Source organism: Podarcis erhardii (assembly GCF_964252035.2).
Source record: "Podarcis erhardii genome assembly, chromosome: 6".
Lineage (NCBI taxonomy): Eukaryota > Metazoa > Chordata > Lepidosauria > Squamata > Lacertidae > Podarcis > Podarcis erhardii.
In genome coordinates, this window is record NC_138510.1 from 33,228,361 (window position 1) to 33,241,794 (window position 13,434).

Sequence of the window (13,434 nt, forward strand, 5' to 3'; positions counted from 1 at the left end):
GTATTGCTTCCTGTTTTGACTATTTCATTCATAGACAAGTTAAGTACGGGGAGGGGGAGTGGCACAGTCCTGCAAGGCCGGAAGGTCTGCCCCAATTGGAGGTGACCTGAGAAAGCCTGCTCTGTGTACACACACCGGCAGCGTGCACTTGAGAAGTGCATTCTCAGCACAAAATGGATTATAAGCACTCCAGCAGATCAAGCATTAGTGCGGGGGCAGGGATGACATGGGGATGAGGTCATGTGTACAGCACCCGAAAAAGGTTCCTGCATCCAGCTCCGAATGCACATTATCACACAGTATGTACACACCCTAAATATTTGCAGGATTTAAATCATTACTACAACCAGTAATCTCACCTAACACATTATTTTTTCTTAAGGTAAATTTCATTTTAGTAAATAATGCATATAGCATGTTTTACCTTCATTGGAGGTTTTGAAACAGAGGTTGGAAGGCCATACGTAGCTGCGGTTCCTGCATTGCAGGGGGTTGTGGACTAGAGGATCCTTGGAATCCCTTCCAACTATACGGTTCTATGAATTATGATTTTGGTGGGGACTTAGATCAGGTGCAATCCTACCCTAGCTCCGACCCTGGTTCTTGCTATACTTCAGAGGCACTTTCACAAGCACAAACTGCAATGAGGTTCTGCTACAGCTTGAATGACAATAAAAAGGACTTAAATGGTAACGTACACCACCTCAGGTGCGTGGCTATGGTAAAAACAGTTTTTGTGAAAACACTGCATTCAGCAAATTTCAGCTGGTGACTGACACACGAACTTCTGCGATCAAAGGAATTTTTCATAAGCCTGGAAAACCCTTCTCTGTAACAGAATTGTCTGGGCACAGTTTGTCTGTAATAGAACGACCCATATCAGTTGCTCCAACAGAAAACCTTGGGCTGTTCCTGCAATTAGTGGCTCCCACTGTTCCAAAGTCCACAAGGACATTGTGAGACGGTTGTGGTACCATTACATTAGGAACAGGCGGCCATGGAATAACTCTGAGCTAACTTTGCGGCCAGCTGCCTGCAGAGCCTGACAATTGCTCTCAGTTTCTGTGTAAGTCAGAGGGAAAGGTTGCAAATCAGTTTGCCTTAGTTGATTTCAATATCATTGTACATGTAAATTGTACATGTAAATTGCAAGCCAGGGAGGTTTGGAGGATAAGCTGTGATCCATCTTAAGAAAACTAACTTGGTAGCAAGTTTCATTCTAACTAATGAGACTTTGCTTCCAAGCAGGAAATACTTAGGATTGCAGCGTTAATAAAAGCAATGTTGCATGCACAAAACAACATGTTGCTTTTAGCTATACGATTCAGATGTTTCTGGAATGAAATGGCAAATGCTGAGAAAGGATAATGGAGCAAAGTATTCCCCCTCCCCAGCAAAGCATCTGGAAGTTGTGAACAAGAGGGTATAGTGTTGCATAAACGATGGGCCAGACACACATTTTATTGGCCCAACTTGGATGTGCAAGCAGAAAAAATAGCCAGATGTTGCTGCATTTGTGCTAAATACTGGATGTAGAACCGCAAGTACTGGTACGTCATGTTATATTTAGCCTGACACAGCTAAAGCAATTCAGCCTGGAAGAGCTAGCAGAAGCTCTTCTTCCATCCAAAATCAAGTTCAGACCACTGTAGATGTCATAGAAAAAAACAAGTATACTGTAAAGTGATCCTGCACTTTTCTAACATTTGATGGTACAGTGGTACCTCAGGTTAAGTACTTAATTTGTTCTGGAGGTCCGTTCTTAACCTGAAACTGTTCTTAACCTGAAGCACCACTTTAGCTAATGGGGCCTCCTGCTGCCACCGCATCACTGGAGCACAATTTCTGTTCTCATCCTGAAGCAAAGTTCTTAACCCAAGGTACTATTTCTGGGTTAGCAGAGTCTGTAACCTGAAGCGTATGTAACCTGAAGTGTATGTAACCCGAGGTACCACTGTATTTGCATGAACATCAGTGTGAAAGCTGTGATTGGGACAGCCTCCCAGAAGCATCTTCTGCCACGTATTTTCACTCTAAGGAGGATATGAGTGGCAGAGGGTATTAAATGAAAGCAAAAGTCCTAGGTTGCTCCGTTATCCTTTCCTTTCTTTATGGGTAGCTGGAAGCTTTGACAATGAAATGGCAGCTTTGATTTTTGAGGGCAAGGCTCAATGAACTATCTGCACTAGTGCAAGGCATAGTGCTAGCCGAGTGGGACTTTCCTCCATGGCATAGCAGCTCACAAGCCAGGGTGGTTCTTGCCTCCATCCTAACCCACTTAGTTGTTCTTTTACTTGTTCAGTAAGCTAGAAAACATCTGAGGGCAGCTCTATTCAGGGAAGGTTTTAATGTCTGAAATGTTATTATTTTTTATATTTTGCTGGAAGCCACCCAGAATGATTGGGAAACCCAGACAGATGGGTGGAGTATAAACAATAAAATTATGATTATTATGATTATTATTATAGAAGTGAGCACTTTCAACTTTTGAAGAAAGCACACAGCCAGGCATGTCAAGGGGAGGCCGCCATTACACAATGTGGCATGCTGAGTCTTGAGTGTGTGAATGAAAGCGAGAAAAGGCGATGTCCATGTTTCTAAATATAAACCAACTCTATGCTCAGAATAGCCTCACGCGGCAAAGTAGATGCATTTGTCTCCCACTTACCTGTCTGCCCGGTGACTCTCCTGCTGTAGTTTCGTGCACAGACCAGCAGCACGGTGACTTCAATGCTGTATCGTGTCCCAGGAAGCAAGCCCTGGAAGTCGAAACTGGTGGCATCGATCCCAGCTGATCCATTCTGCAGCAAAGAGTTTGTCTTGAAGTCATAAAGGGCTAGTGAAAAGCCCTGGACACCTCCAGAGGGCCTTTCCCAGGTCAAGAGGAGGTAGTCAGAGCGGCCTTGGCTGCTGATGCTCACATTCAGGAGGTGTCCTGGGGAAGATAGACCATAAGGTGCTCAAAACTGTATTGTCCTTCAGGGTCTGCTGTCTTCAGCCCCCAAACCCAAAGGCCTGTTCTCTATCTGACATAGATCAATAACACCTTCATCACCTAGGTGAGTAGGCAACGTGATGCTATCCAGATGTTGTGGGCGCCATATTATTTATTATTTATTTTTTAAAATAATTGTATCACACACACACACACACACACACACACACACACAAAAATATATAATCAAAGCTGTCACAAACACACAGAGAGACTCTAAAAAGTATATAAGAATTTAAAACAGATCGCGAGCTACCTATGTTTCTTTGTTGACTCTATAAGTGTGGCAGCACATAAAAGTTTTCAGCAAACACCTGTTGAATCTCTATTGGAAGAGCATTCCACATGACTGAGCCAGTGACATTAAAGGCTCAGTTTCAAGTTGATGTCAAATGAGCCACACAGACTCAGGGGAGTTTCCTTCATCCCTGACCATGGGCCATGTTGGCTGGGGCTGGTGAGAGTTGCAATCCCAAGCAACTGGAAAGCACCACATTGGCTATCCCTGATCTGGGCCAAAAAGCTGGAGGCCCTTGAGATATCAGCAAAGCCTCCTCACTCTCATGCTGAACCTGAGCGGGAGTGGTTGGTTTATAAAAAGGAACAGTAGTATGACAGGCAAATCCACTGCATTAGAATAGTCATGTTTTAATTCTTTAGCCTCTACAATTGCTAAACAACAGACAGGAAAATCATAAGTTAGTCTGCTGAGACCATCAGCAATTTTGAAGTGGTCAAAGCGGGTAGGGGGGCAGTGTTGGCAACCCCAGCACTACATGATTCATTGTCTGTAGTCAAGCCCCACAATTCAACCACGTTTGTTCCAGCTCCTTAGAAAGGAACTCAATATTTACATCAGGGATTCCTGAAACTGATGACACCCTCACCCTGAAATGCAAATAAGAGACTGAAAAAGCCAGTCTGACTCCCAGGCATATCCTTCTACGAGTCAGAAACAGAAGAGAAAATAACTTGTTGTCACCTATGGCTCCCAGGTAAAGGTGCCCCAATGCATCATGAATAATCGACAGCTTATCCTGGACAACTCCATAGGCCTTGGGTGGTAGCCCTGTCCACACTTGCAGAAAGCCCCTAAATTGAAACTGGCTAGTCACTAGCAACAATTAACTATCAAATGGAGACAGAAACCTAAGGACCAGATTCTGCAACAAACCCAGATGCCAACTCTACCTCCGTTTTCATACAAGCAACAGTATTACAGACATCATCCATAAAGCCAACCATATCATCAGGTGTTCATTCACCTGCTCATCTTCCAATGAATTACATGTAATTTTTGTAATGCCCTCTCAACATTGCCCTTCTGTTGTCTACCTAGGACAGGCATCCCCAAACTCGGCCCTACAGCTGTTTTGGGACTACAATTTCCATCCTCCCTGACCACTAGGGATGATGGGAGTTGTTGTCCCAAAACAGCTGGAGGGCTGAGTTTGGGGATGCCTGACCAAGACAAGTAAGTCAGTCACTACAGAAAAGAATAAAGCAACACAAAATTGGCAATATTCAGAAACCATTGGCAGTCTTTGGAAAACACTTTCTTCCTAACCTAAAAGCCATCATTTTTCCATGAAGGCACTTCATTCCGGCGTGAAATGGCATCAACATAGATAATAGTTTCCTCTCCTACTGCAGGTGGGTAATTAAAAAATTAGCATAGTGAAGCTAGGAATGTTGTGTTATTGTACATTGCTGCTGTGATTGGCCACTATGTTTACTTTGTTGACATATAAGCTTTGCGCAGAATCACCATAGGTTGTAGCCCTGTTCAGGCAATGGGGCATGTTTTTGTGTGCAATGGTGGGACGTGGTGGGTTTCATCCAGTCATCCAAGTACTGCAATCTTTGTCTGCAATGTGTATGCACACGCACATGTGTAAACAGAGCCTGCCACTCCTGCATTTCATGCTATTTGGCTTCATTGTTTACTATCTTTCCCCTCAATGCCCATGTATATCCACTAACTGTGCATAACTCTTCATGCATCATAAGATGTGAACTCTAGTCGATGACAGCTTATGTCACAATGAATCTGTTGGCCTTTCAGGTTCCACAATACTTTGGTATGCTCCCCCCCCCCCCCCCGGTGGAGGTAATTATGAGTTTTGGATGCAAGATCTGCAGACACCTTGGGTGGTTTCATTAGGTGAATTAGCAGTTTAAGAAAGACCTTGCCCTGTTCCTTTCTAATTCTAACTCACTGTGGAGAAGTATCTACATAATGAAGTCTTAATGTGTTCCTAGGATTGCAGTGTAATTCTCTCTGGAGACAAAGGCCTTATTTAATGCTTTGCTGATGTATTAGAAGTGTGTCTAATGCCCTGTTTACCTGCTTGCTGGCAAAGTCTGTGTGCAACCTGTGCTGCTTTTGCATGTTGTAATTGTTAATATATTCTTGGTGGCTTGTGTTGAACTCACCTATGTGGAAATTCTGCATGCTGCAATTAATTGTTGAGCAAACATGTATCCAGGTTAATTAATATTGATAAAAACTTAAGGTTTTATAACTATATAACCTTTAGAAGACATCTGAAGGCAGCCCTGCATAGGGAAGCTTTTTAATGCATAATGTTTTATTATGCTTTTATTTACTTTGGAAGCCGCTCAGAGTGGCTGGGGCAACCCAGTCAGATGGGCAGGGTATAATGATTATGATGATGATGATGATGATGGAAATGTGCAGTCCCTGAGTTAAGAGAATTTGGCTTGACTTGGTTTCCAGGAGGAAAGCAATAATAACTTTTGCCAATTCATTTTGGGCCTCTTCTTCACAATATTCTCCATCCCTGCAAGTATTAGCTTACAGAATTCAACATCTATTTTTATGCTAAGGTAGAACACTTGTAGAATGCTGCTGTCACTTTTCATGATCTTGAATGTGCATCTTGCTTGCCTAAATAGATCTGACATTTAACAGTTCTTTGTTTCGCCAAGGCAGTTCAGAAGCTTTTGTCTACTACTGTATATCTCTAGCTACTTGAAAACACACTGAAATTCATACACAGAAAAGGTGAACAATAGTTTGGAGAATCGCCCGAATAAGGGAGGCCTAATACAATTCGGCACTGGCTCCAGGTTTCTTTTTACCCAGAACAGTCTGTAGAAACATGGTGCCGGGAAAAGAATATTTCCCTAGGTGTGTGTATTGCTGCAAATGTCACAAACACTTATAGGACATATGATACAGAGCTTGTGTTGTATTGTGGACAGAGTGTAAGAATAGGACTGAGGAAACCTAGACTCAGTCATGAAGCTTAGAAGGTGATGTTGGCATAGTCACTGTCCCTTAAGCCTTAGGTATAACACTGGGTGAGGATAAAACTGGAGAAATCATGAATATTGCGCAGAAGGAAGGAAGGAAAGAAGGAAGGAAAATTAGAGATTAGCAACACAATCTCCACCCTCCTTCCTTCATTGTCTACTATTTTAATTAAACACACTCACACTCACACACATATTAGTAGTAGTAGTACCCCACCGATCTGACTGGGTTGTCCCAGCCTCCTATAAAGGGTTTGCGGTCTCCCAACGTGCACAATGAGCCAATTCTTTTAAAAAGTTGTGGACTGTAAGAATGCCACCACCACCCCGACACACACAAATGCCACAAATAGTTTTCAGTGACTCTTTAGATTAAGGAGGGTTTTTCAAGCTGTGTCCTTTCCCATGAAGCTTGGCTCCATAAAAGCCAATTGGAAGTTAAAGGCTGAGCTGCACTGGGGAGGAAAAGTATCTCTCCCTCTTCTTCAGGGAAAAGAAGGTGAGAACTTTCAGGGACACCTTCCCATTACATTCTCAGTCCCTTAGGTCTCCATCACTCCCTCACTTTGTCCCTTGAAGCGATCTCTAGGGAAATATATCTGGCTCCAATAACAGTGGATATTCCTGTGATATTCCAGATTTCCGTGTCTGGGAACTCCCAGGGTAGAGGAGCAGAAAACTCACCTTTCTCGTCAGGCAGTCCTTCCACTCCTGGATTCCTTTGCCAATCTGTTTGGTTGCATCTGTCATCCTATGAGATTGAAATTAATAAAATCCTTAGTGGTGTCTGGATAGAAGCAAGGCTCAGAAAAAGACTGCATCTCTATTCTGCCATAAAAACAAAGAGACACAACACCTCTAATGTTATGACACCCCAGTGGTGTGGAATCTGTGACCCTCCAGATGTTGCTGAACTCCAACTCCCATCGCCCCCAGTGAGCATGGCCAATGGTCACAGATGATAGGGCCACAGGTTTCTCCACCCCTGAGATACCCACCTTTATGCCTGGTCCCTCACACTTGCAGTATGTGGAGGGGACACCTCTCTGATTCGAATCACTAAGTCCAGTCATCCCTATCCTGGTACCCTCCAGATGTATTGGACTCCAGCTCCTATCAGCCCCATCCAGAATAGTTAATGGCCAGGGATGGGTGCATGAAACTATTTTAAAACAGAAGTGCATCCTCTCTAGACATTGCTACCACAACCTCAAAGGGGAAGAGAGTTTGCATCCAAATGGATGGGTACAGCATGGAATGCCTGAGTGGTGGAAGGCTACATCTTCTTTTCACAGTCAAGGGCTCAACATTGACAGCTGCCAAGTGCTGTCCAACTACACATCCTACCTAGACTGGCTTACAGGAACTGTAAGGTCTTGCTGCCAGCCTCCCTTCCCAGCTTGGTACGTCTCTCTGGAAGCCAGACTTGTTGCTGTGTAAAGCCAAGCCCTGCCTCTTGCATTGTTTCTCTTTGTGGCATTATCCAGGTTGCTTCCTTCGTAACAAGGGACAGGTCATTATGCTGCAGCTGTAGTGGACTCCCTGGTTCTCCCCATTTTGGTATGTGGCCAGTAAAGGGTGGTGCCTGAAGTAAACAATTAGGGGCAAACTAGGCATTACATGGGACGCAGGTGGCGCTGTGGGTTGAACCACAGAGCCTAGGACTTGCCGATCAGAAGGTCGGCGGTTCGAATCCCCGCAACGGGGTGAGCTCCCGTTGCTCAGTTCCTGCTCCTGCCAACCTAGCAGTTCGAAAGCACATCAGAGTGCAAGTAGATAAATAGGTACCGCTCCAGCGGGAAGATAAATGGCGTTTCCGTGCACTGCTCTGGTTTGCCAGAAACGGCTTAGTCATGCTGGCCACATGACCTGGAAGCTGTACGCCGGCTCCCTCGGGCAATAAAGCGAGATGAGCACCGCAACCTCAGAGTCGGTCACGACTGGACCTAATGGTCAGGGATCCCTTTTCCTAGGCATTACATGCAGTCAGTGTTCCCTCCCAGATGTTTTTTATACGTGTGTGTGTGCGCGCGCACGCGCACACGCACACGCGTAAAACAACATAGTAAGTCTGCATATGTAAACATAAATAGAGGAACAGTGATAGGAAGGGAAGGTGGTATGTCTTTTCCCATTTTTACCAAAACTAAGATACCTGTGGAAGAACAGTTGGGGGGGGGGATGAGATTATAAATGAAAGAAATGGGGGGGGGAGGGTCAAGAACACGGACACCACACTTTCCCTCCACTTAAATTTGTAACCTCCTAAGGCTTTTAATTTTATTTTTAATGATGGGGAAATTTACACCCAACTGCATAAAATCTCTAGATTTGGCCTCCACTCTAGTTGCAGCCCTATGGCAAAAATTAGGTTGGAGGAACGTGAAGTTGGAAAAGCCAGGAAGAAATGGTCTATGGGAGTTCCTCCCCGTGGCATCAGGTTCAGTTTAAGCTCTGCTGTTCTAATTTGGCTCCTAATTTTACAGTGAGATTTAGACAAGAACAAAAACCCCTAAGATTTGCTTATCAGGGTCTGACCAAAGATTCCCCTTATCCTGCATTCTGTCTCCAATAATGGCAACCAGCAAGGTTGCCAGCAGAAAGGAGCAGGTCTGCTTTCCACAACAGGCTGATGTGTAGAAATCAGTGGGTACAATGTTTTTTTTGCAGGATGGAAATAAACATTATCCGGGGCCAGATTCAACTAACTGGTCCTGCTAGCAGAAGCCCATACAAGGACTTCCACTAGCACAATGAGGCTTCCTTCCAACTCAACAAATTAGTGGAAGTGTGGGTCAGCAGTACCCCCAGAACAGCATGTATGGGGAGATAATTTCACTGGGCTAGCAGAAATGCATTCTGATGGAATGTTTGTAGCAATGTGGAGCTGAATTCCTCCCAATGTCTGTGCATCAAGTTGCTGTTAAAGGCACAGCTACAGGGATTGGAAAGGGCCGAAGCTGGCAACTCTCCCAGCTGGATGACCCTGGATTGCTCACAAGCAAGGCATGCTGGAATAGCTTTATCCTGTTGTACACCCCCCCCCATCCATTAATCCTGAACAGTGAAGTTCTATTCATGAAACGTGGAAGGAAGTTCTGCCCTTCAAGATTATTACTAGTTGTCATTGAACAATCCTGACTTTTGAAATTTATTTTTAAAGATATTTATGCTAGTGTGGCCATCATTACAGCTTGTCGGAATGATTTCCAAATATGAATTGTGTGTGATGATGCATACTGTTTTGTTTGTTCTGAATATGCTGCTGAATATCATGGTTAAAACCAAGATCTAGTGCAGAAGTTACCAACAAGGCACCCGATAAACGTTTGTTGGACTCCAGCTCCCATTATTACCAGCCGGTATAGACAAGGGTCAAGGATTATGGGAGTCCAACATCTCTGGACTCCCAGAGAGCTACCCAAATGAAAAAGAGGTTTTTCAAAGGCTTGCAAGTATGTAAATCTTATGGTTGGAATAGCATCTCATGCAATGCATCTGGGGAATTCTCGCAAGTGGCAGGGCAATGCAACACCAATCCCTGTCCTCGGCCTCACCCTGCCTCCAGGATGGTTCTCATGACATGAAGAAAGTGATCAGAATCACCAGGGAAATCACCTGCCTAGCTGAACAACCTTCTCTAGAGCAGAGCCGAAATTTCTTAGAAGATGTGATTTTTCATTCTTCCTCTTACCTCATTCTTCCCCCTCCTCCCAAAAAGAGAAAGCCATTTTGCAGAATTTTCTACTACAGTGATACCTCAGGTTAAGTACTTAATTTGTTCCGGAGGTCCGTACTTAACCTGAAACTGTTCTTAACCTGAAGCACCACTTTAGCTAATGGGGCCTCCTGCTGCCACCATGCCGCCGGAGCCCAATTTCTGTTCTCATTGTGAAGCAAAGTTCTTAACCTGAAGCACTATTTCTGGGTTAGCGGAGTCTGTAACCTGAAGCGTATGTAACCTGAGGTACCACTGTAATATTATCCACCTTTTTTGTGGTGCCATCATTCCCCTCCATCTCCTGCATGATCCCGAATGATGCTAGGGCCCTTTAGCAACAAAGTGGGGGTGGGGACTTGGGGATGCAGAGGTTGTGCTACTGCCACACCTAATGGTGACATAATAATGAGGATCATTTCTCCTCTCTCTGGAGAAATGCTCTGAAACACAAGTTTTTTTCTGTACACAAATAGAGTGGAGAATTTTGGGAGGCCAAAATCCTGAACCGGCACATGGAGTCAATGTACAAATCAGACCAAAAGCCTATCTAGTCCAGCATCCTGTTCTCACAGTGGCCTTCTAGATGCCTGTGGGAAGGACATGAGTTCAATGGCCCCTTCCAACAACTACAGCAATACTGTCTCTGATTCAGGCAGTAGTACATAAGGCAATTGTGGCTAGCAGCTGTTGATAGCCTCTGTGAATTTGTCAAATCCCCTTTTAAAGTCACCCAACTTGGTGGCCATTACTACATCTTGCAGTGCTTCCTTTTGCCTGTCCTAAACGTCCCAATATTCAGCTTCACTGGACAACCCTGGGTTTTGGTATTATGAGAGAGTGCTAATCCTCTCTGTGTCCACACCAAGTATAATTTCCATCTCTTACATCCCTCCTTGTTCGCTCCCTTCTCCCTGAACAAAAAAAGGCCCTAGGAGTTGTGACCTTTCCTTGTACAAGAACTGATCTGGTCCCGACGAAAGAAGAACGGCAGACAAAATTAATGGACTACGCAGAATTGGATAAAATGACAGGAAGGATTCGAAACCTGTGGGACCAGAGATTTACAGAAGATTGGAAGAAATATACGAACTATTTGAAGAGCAATTGTAATCAACAAATTACGCTAGTAGGTCTACAAGAAGTTTCGTAAGGAGAAATATATGAAATATTGCAAAGAAGAGAAAGAAGAGAGATATTAGTTGTGGGATTTAAATGTAATAGTGAAAATAAGAAATGTAAATTAAGTAAATAGATTGGAAAATTTTCAGATGTGATTGATGGAAGTCAAAAAATTGTATAAGATGTTAAAGTACAGTTAATTATTGTTGAAAATGATATGTTGAAAACTAATAAAAAATTATATATATATATATATATAAAAGAGAACTGATCTGGTCCGTGATCATTTTGCTTGCCCCTTTCTGCACCTTTTTCAGCTCTACAATATCCTTTTTGAGGTGCAGCAACCAGAACTGTACACAGTATTCCTGGTCTGGCCGCACGGTAGATTTGTGTAAAGGCAAATTTCTACAACTATCAATGCATTGTGAGGGGGAAAGGAGGAACCAGGCCCTTAATGGAAACAGGTCACAGAGCTGCGTCTGATGAGGGTTCATGTGCCCCAGCCGGGGTGTGGGGGTGTGTGGGAAGCATACATAAGTCCAGAGAGGCTGGCAGGAAACACCCAAGTAGGACTAAAAGTATAGAGTATGAAGTATAATAATGCACCTCATTCCAGCATTTCCAACAGACTCAGCATCCAGACTGGGAACCTGGTGTGCTTCTGAGTCGGGCAGGTGAAGGTGTGAGCGGCGGCAGAATGTGCAACACACACTGAGCACCAGGGCAGTTACTCATGACAAGCTCCCATCTCTTTTTACAGGCCCACTGTGTGGCTTTGCCTCCCCACACAGGACACTACCTTTTCCCAAGTCAGACCCTTGGTCCAAACAGCCCAGTATTATCTACTTGATTGGCAGCAGCTTTCTGGGGTTTCAGGTAGGGGTCCATCTCCTACCTGGAGATGCTGGGGACTGAACCCGAGACCTTCTCCATGTGCCCTACTACTAGGCCATGCCCCTTCCCATGCCCCGTTCCTGAGCGCTGCGAATCCCCATGCGCCACAATAAGTGTCCTCCTGCCCTGTTAACGCACACTGCCTTGGCACAAGGCTCTGTGGTCTCAATTAGAGGAGAGGCCGGGGAAAGCTCCTGGAGGGAGCTTCTCTAATGGGCAATGGTGCTAATTCAGTGCAGCTGTGTGGCCAGCAGGCAGGAATGCTCTCATCCCCCAGCAGAGCAGAGAAATGCAGGCTGGCTGTAACTCAGAGGAGCCGGCCTCCACCGCCAGCAAGGAAAGGCACTGGAAGAGAGAGAGAGAGAGAGAGAGAGAGAGAGAGAGAGAGAAACGTGGACTCACCTCAACCACAGCTTGCAGATGCGCCTGCGAAGAGGCCCATTCCATGGGCAGCAGCAGCAGCAGCCACAGCATCTGGGGGAGAGAGGGGAACGAGGAGCGGAGAAAGGCAGCCGCAGCAGCAAGTTATACTGTAGTCCTCTTCGAAGAGCAGCTGCCCTCCTCACCCAGCTGTCCCTACGGCAACTCCTGCAGACTTCCTTCGCTGGCCTGTGACATCAGGGCCCTGGCATGCAGGATGCCAGCTCCAGCCGCCAGTTTGCCGGGGAGTTCAAAGGTGTATGTGTGAGTTTGCGAGAGGCTCTGCATGAGAGGACGAGGAGCGTGCCTGTGTGTCTGAGAGAGGGAGAGTGTGCCTTCCTCTCTGTGTGGGGGAGCATCGACTGTTCCCTGCGCGAGAGAGGCTGTACGTGTGTGGCTGCGTGTGTGAGCAAGCCTTGCCAGCGCTGTTCCTCCATGTGGGAGTGTCTGTTTCTATGGGTGTGTGTCTCCAAGAGGACGTCTATTGTCCTGGGTTTTTCTTTTGTTTTTTAGACATTTTCTTCTTTGAGAACAAGTTTGTTGAAGCTGACAGAAGTTGCCGGGGAGGGACTGGGGGGTGGTTTACTCTTCTTGCTCAGGGTGGTAGAGTAGCCCAAAGAGAAATGTCTGCCTGTTCTCTCTCTCCTGGAATGAACAGACAGCAGCATTGACCCACTAGGAGTCTCGGTTCCCATAAACTCAAAAGTTTCGGGATGGTCAGTGGAGTTTCAAGAACAGTAAGACCTCAGGCTGACTGAGCCACTGAGCCAGAACTGTGACACAAAAAAAGAGCTGAAAAGTTCACTGAAATAAAGATTGTCCTGGATGTAGCTGTTTTTCATAGCATTTCAGATAAGAGTTTTGTAATTCTGTATTCTGTATTCAGTCATTATCTGGACTCAATACGGGCTTCTAAGTAATTTTAGATCAATAAAATATTCTGTGTCGTGTTACATTTTCATATTAACCGTTGGCAAGCTTTGACCATCAATCTGATGATGTG

General features: G+C 45.0%; 1 protein-coding gene across 4 annotated transcripts in view; it reads right to left on the bottom strand.

Moving 5' to 3' along the window:
• Positions 1 to 12,870, bottom strand: part of LOC309344308 (receptor-type tyrosine-protein phosphatase V-like) — a 54,898-nt gene extending 42,028 nt beyond the window's left edge. For 3 of the 4 annotated variants that reach the window (XM_081866578.1, XM_081866579.1, XM_081866577.1), the window contains exons 1-3: positions 12,414 to 12,869; positions 6,959 to 7,025; positions 2,669 to 2,935 (exon numbers count right to left, since the gene is read on the bottom strand). In XM_081866578.1, coding sequence (XP_081722704.1) covers positions 2,669 to 2,935; positions 6,959 to 7,025; positions 12,414 to 12,485 — 406 coding nt within the window. In that variant the 5' untranslated portion in view covers positions 12,486 to 12,869. Of the gene's footprint in view, positions 1 to 2,668; positions 2,936 to 6,958; positions 7,026 to 12,413 lie in introns of all 4 variants that reach the window. The other variant, XM_081866580.1, reaches the window with a different exon arrangement.
• Positions 12,871 to 13,434: the final 564 nt, after the last annotated feature.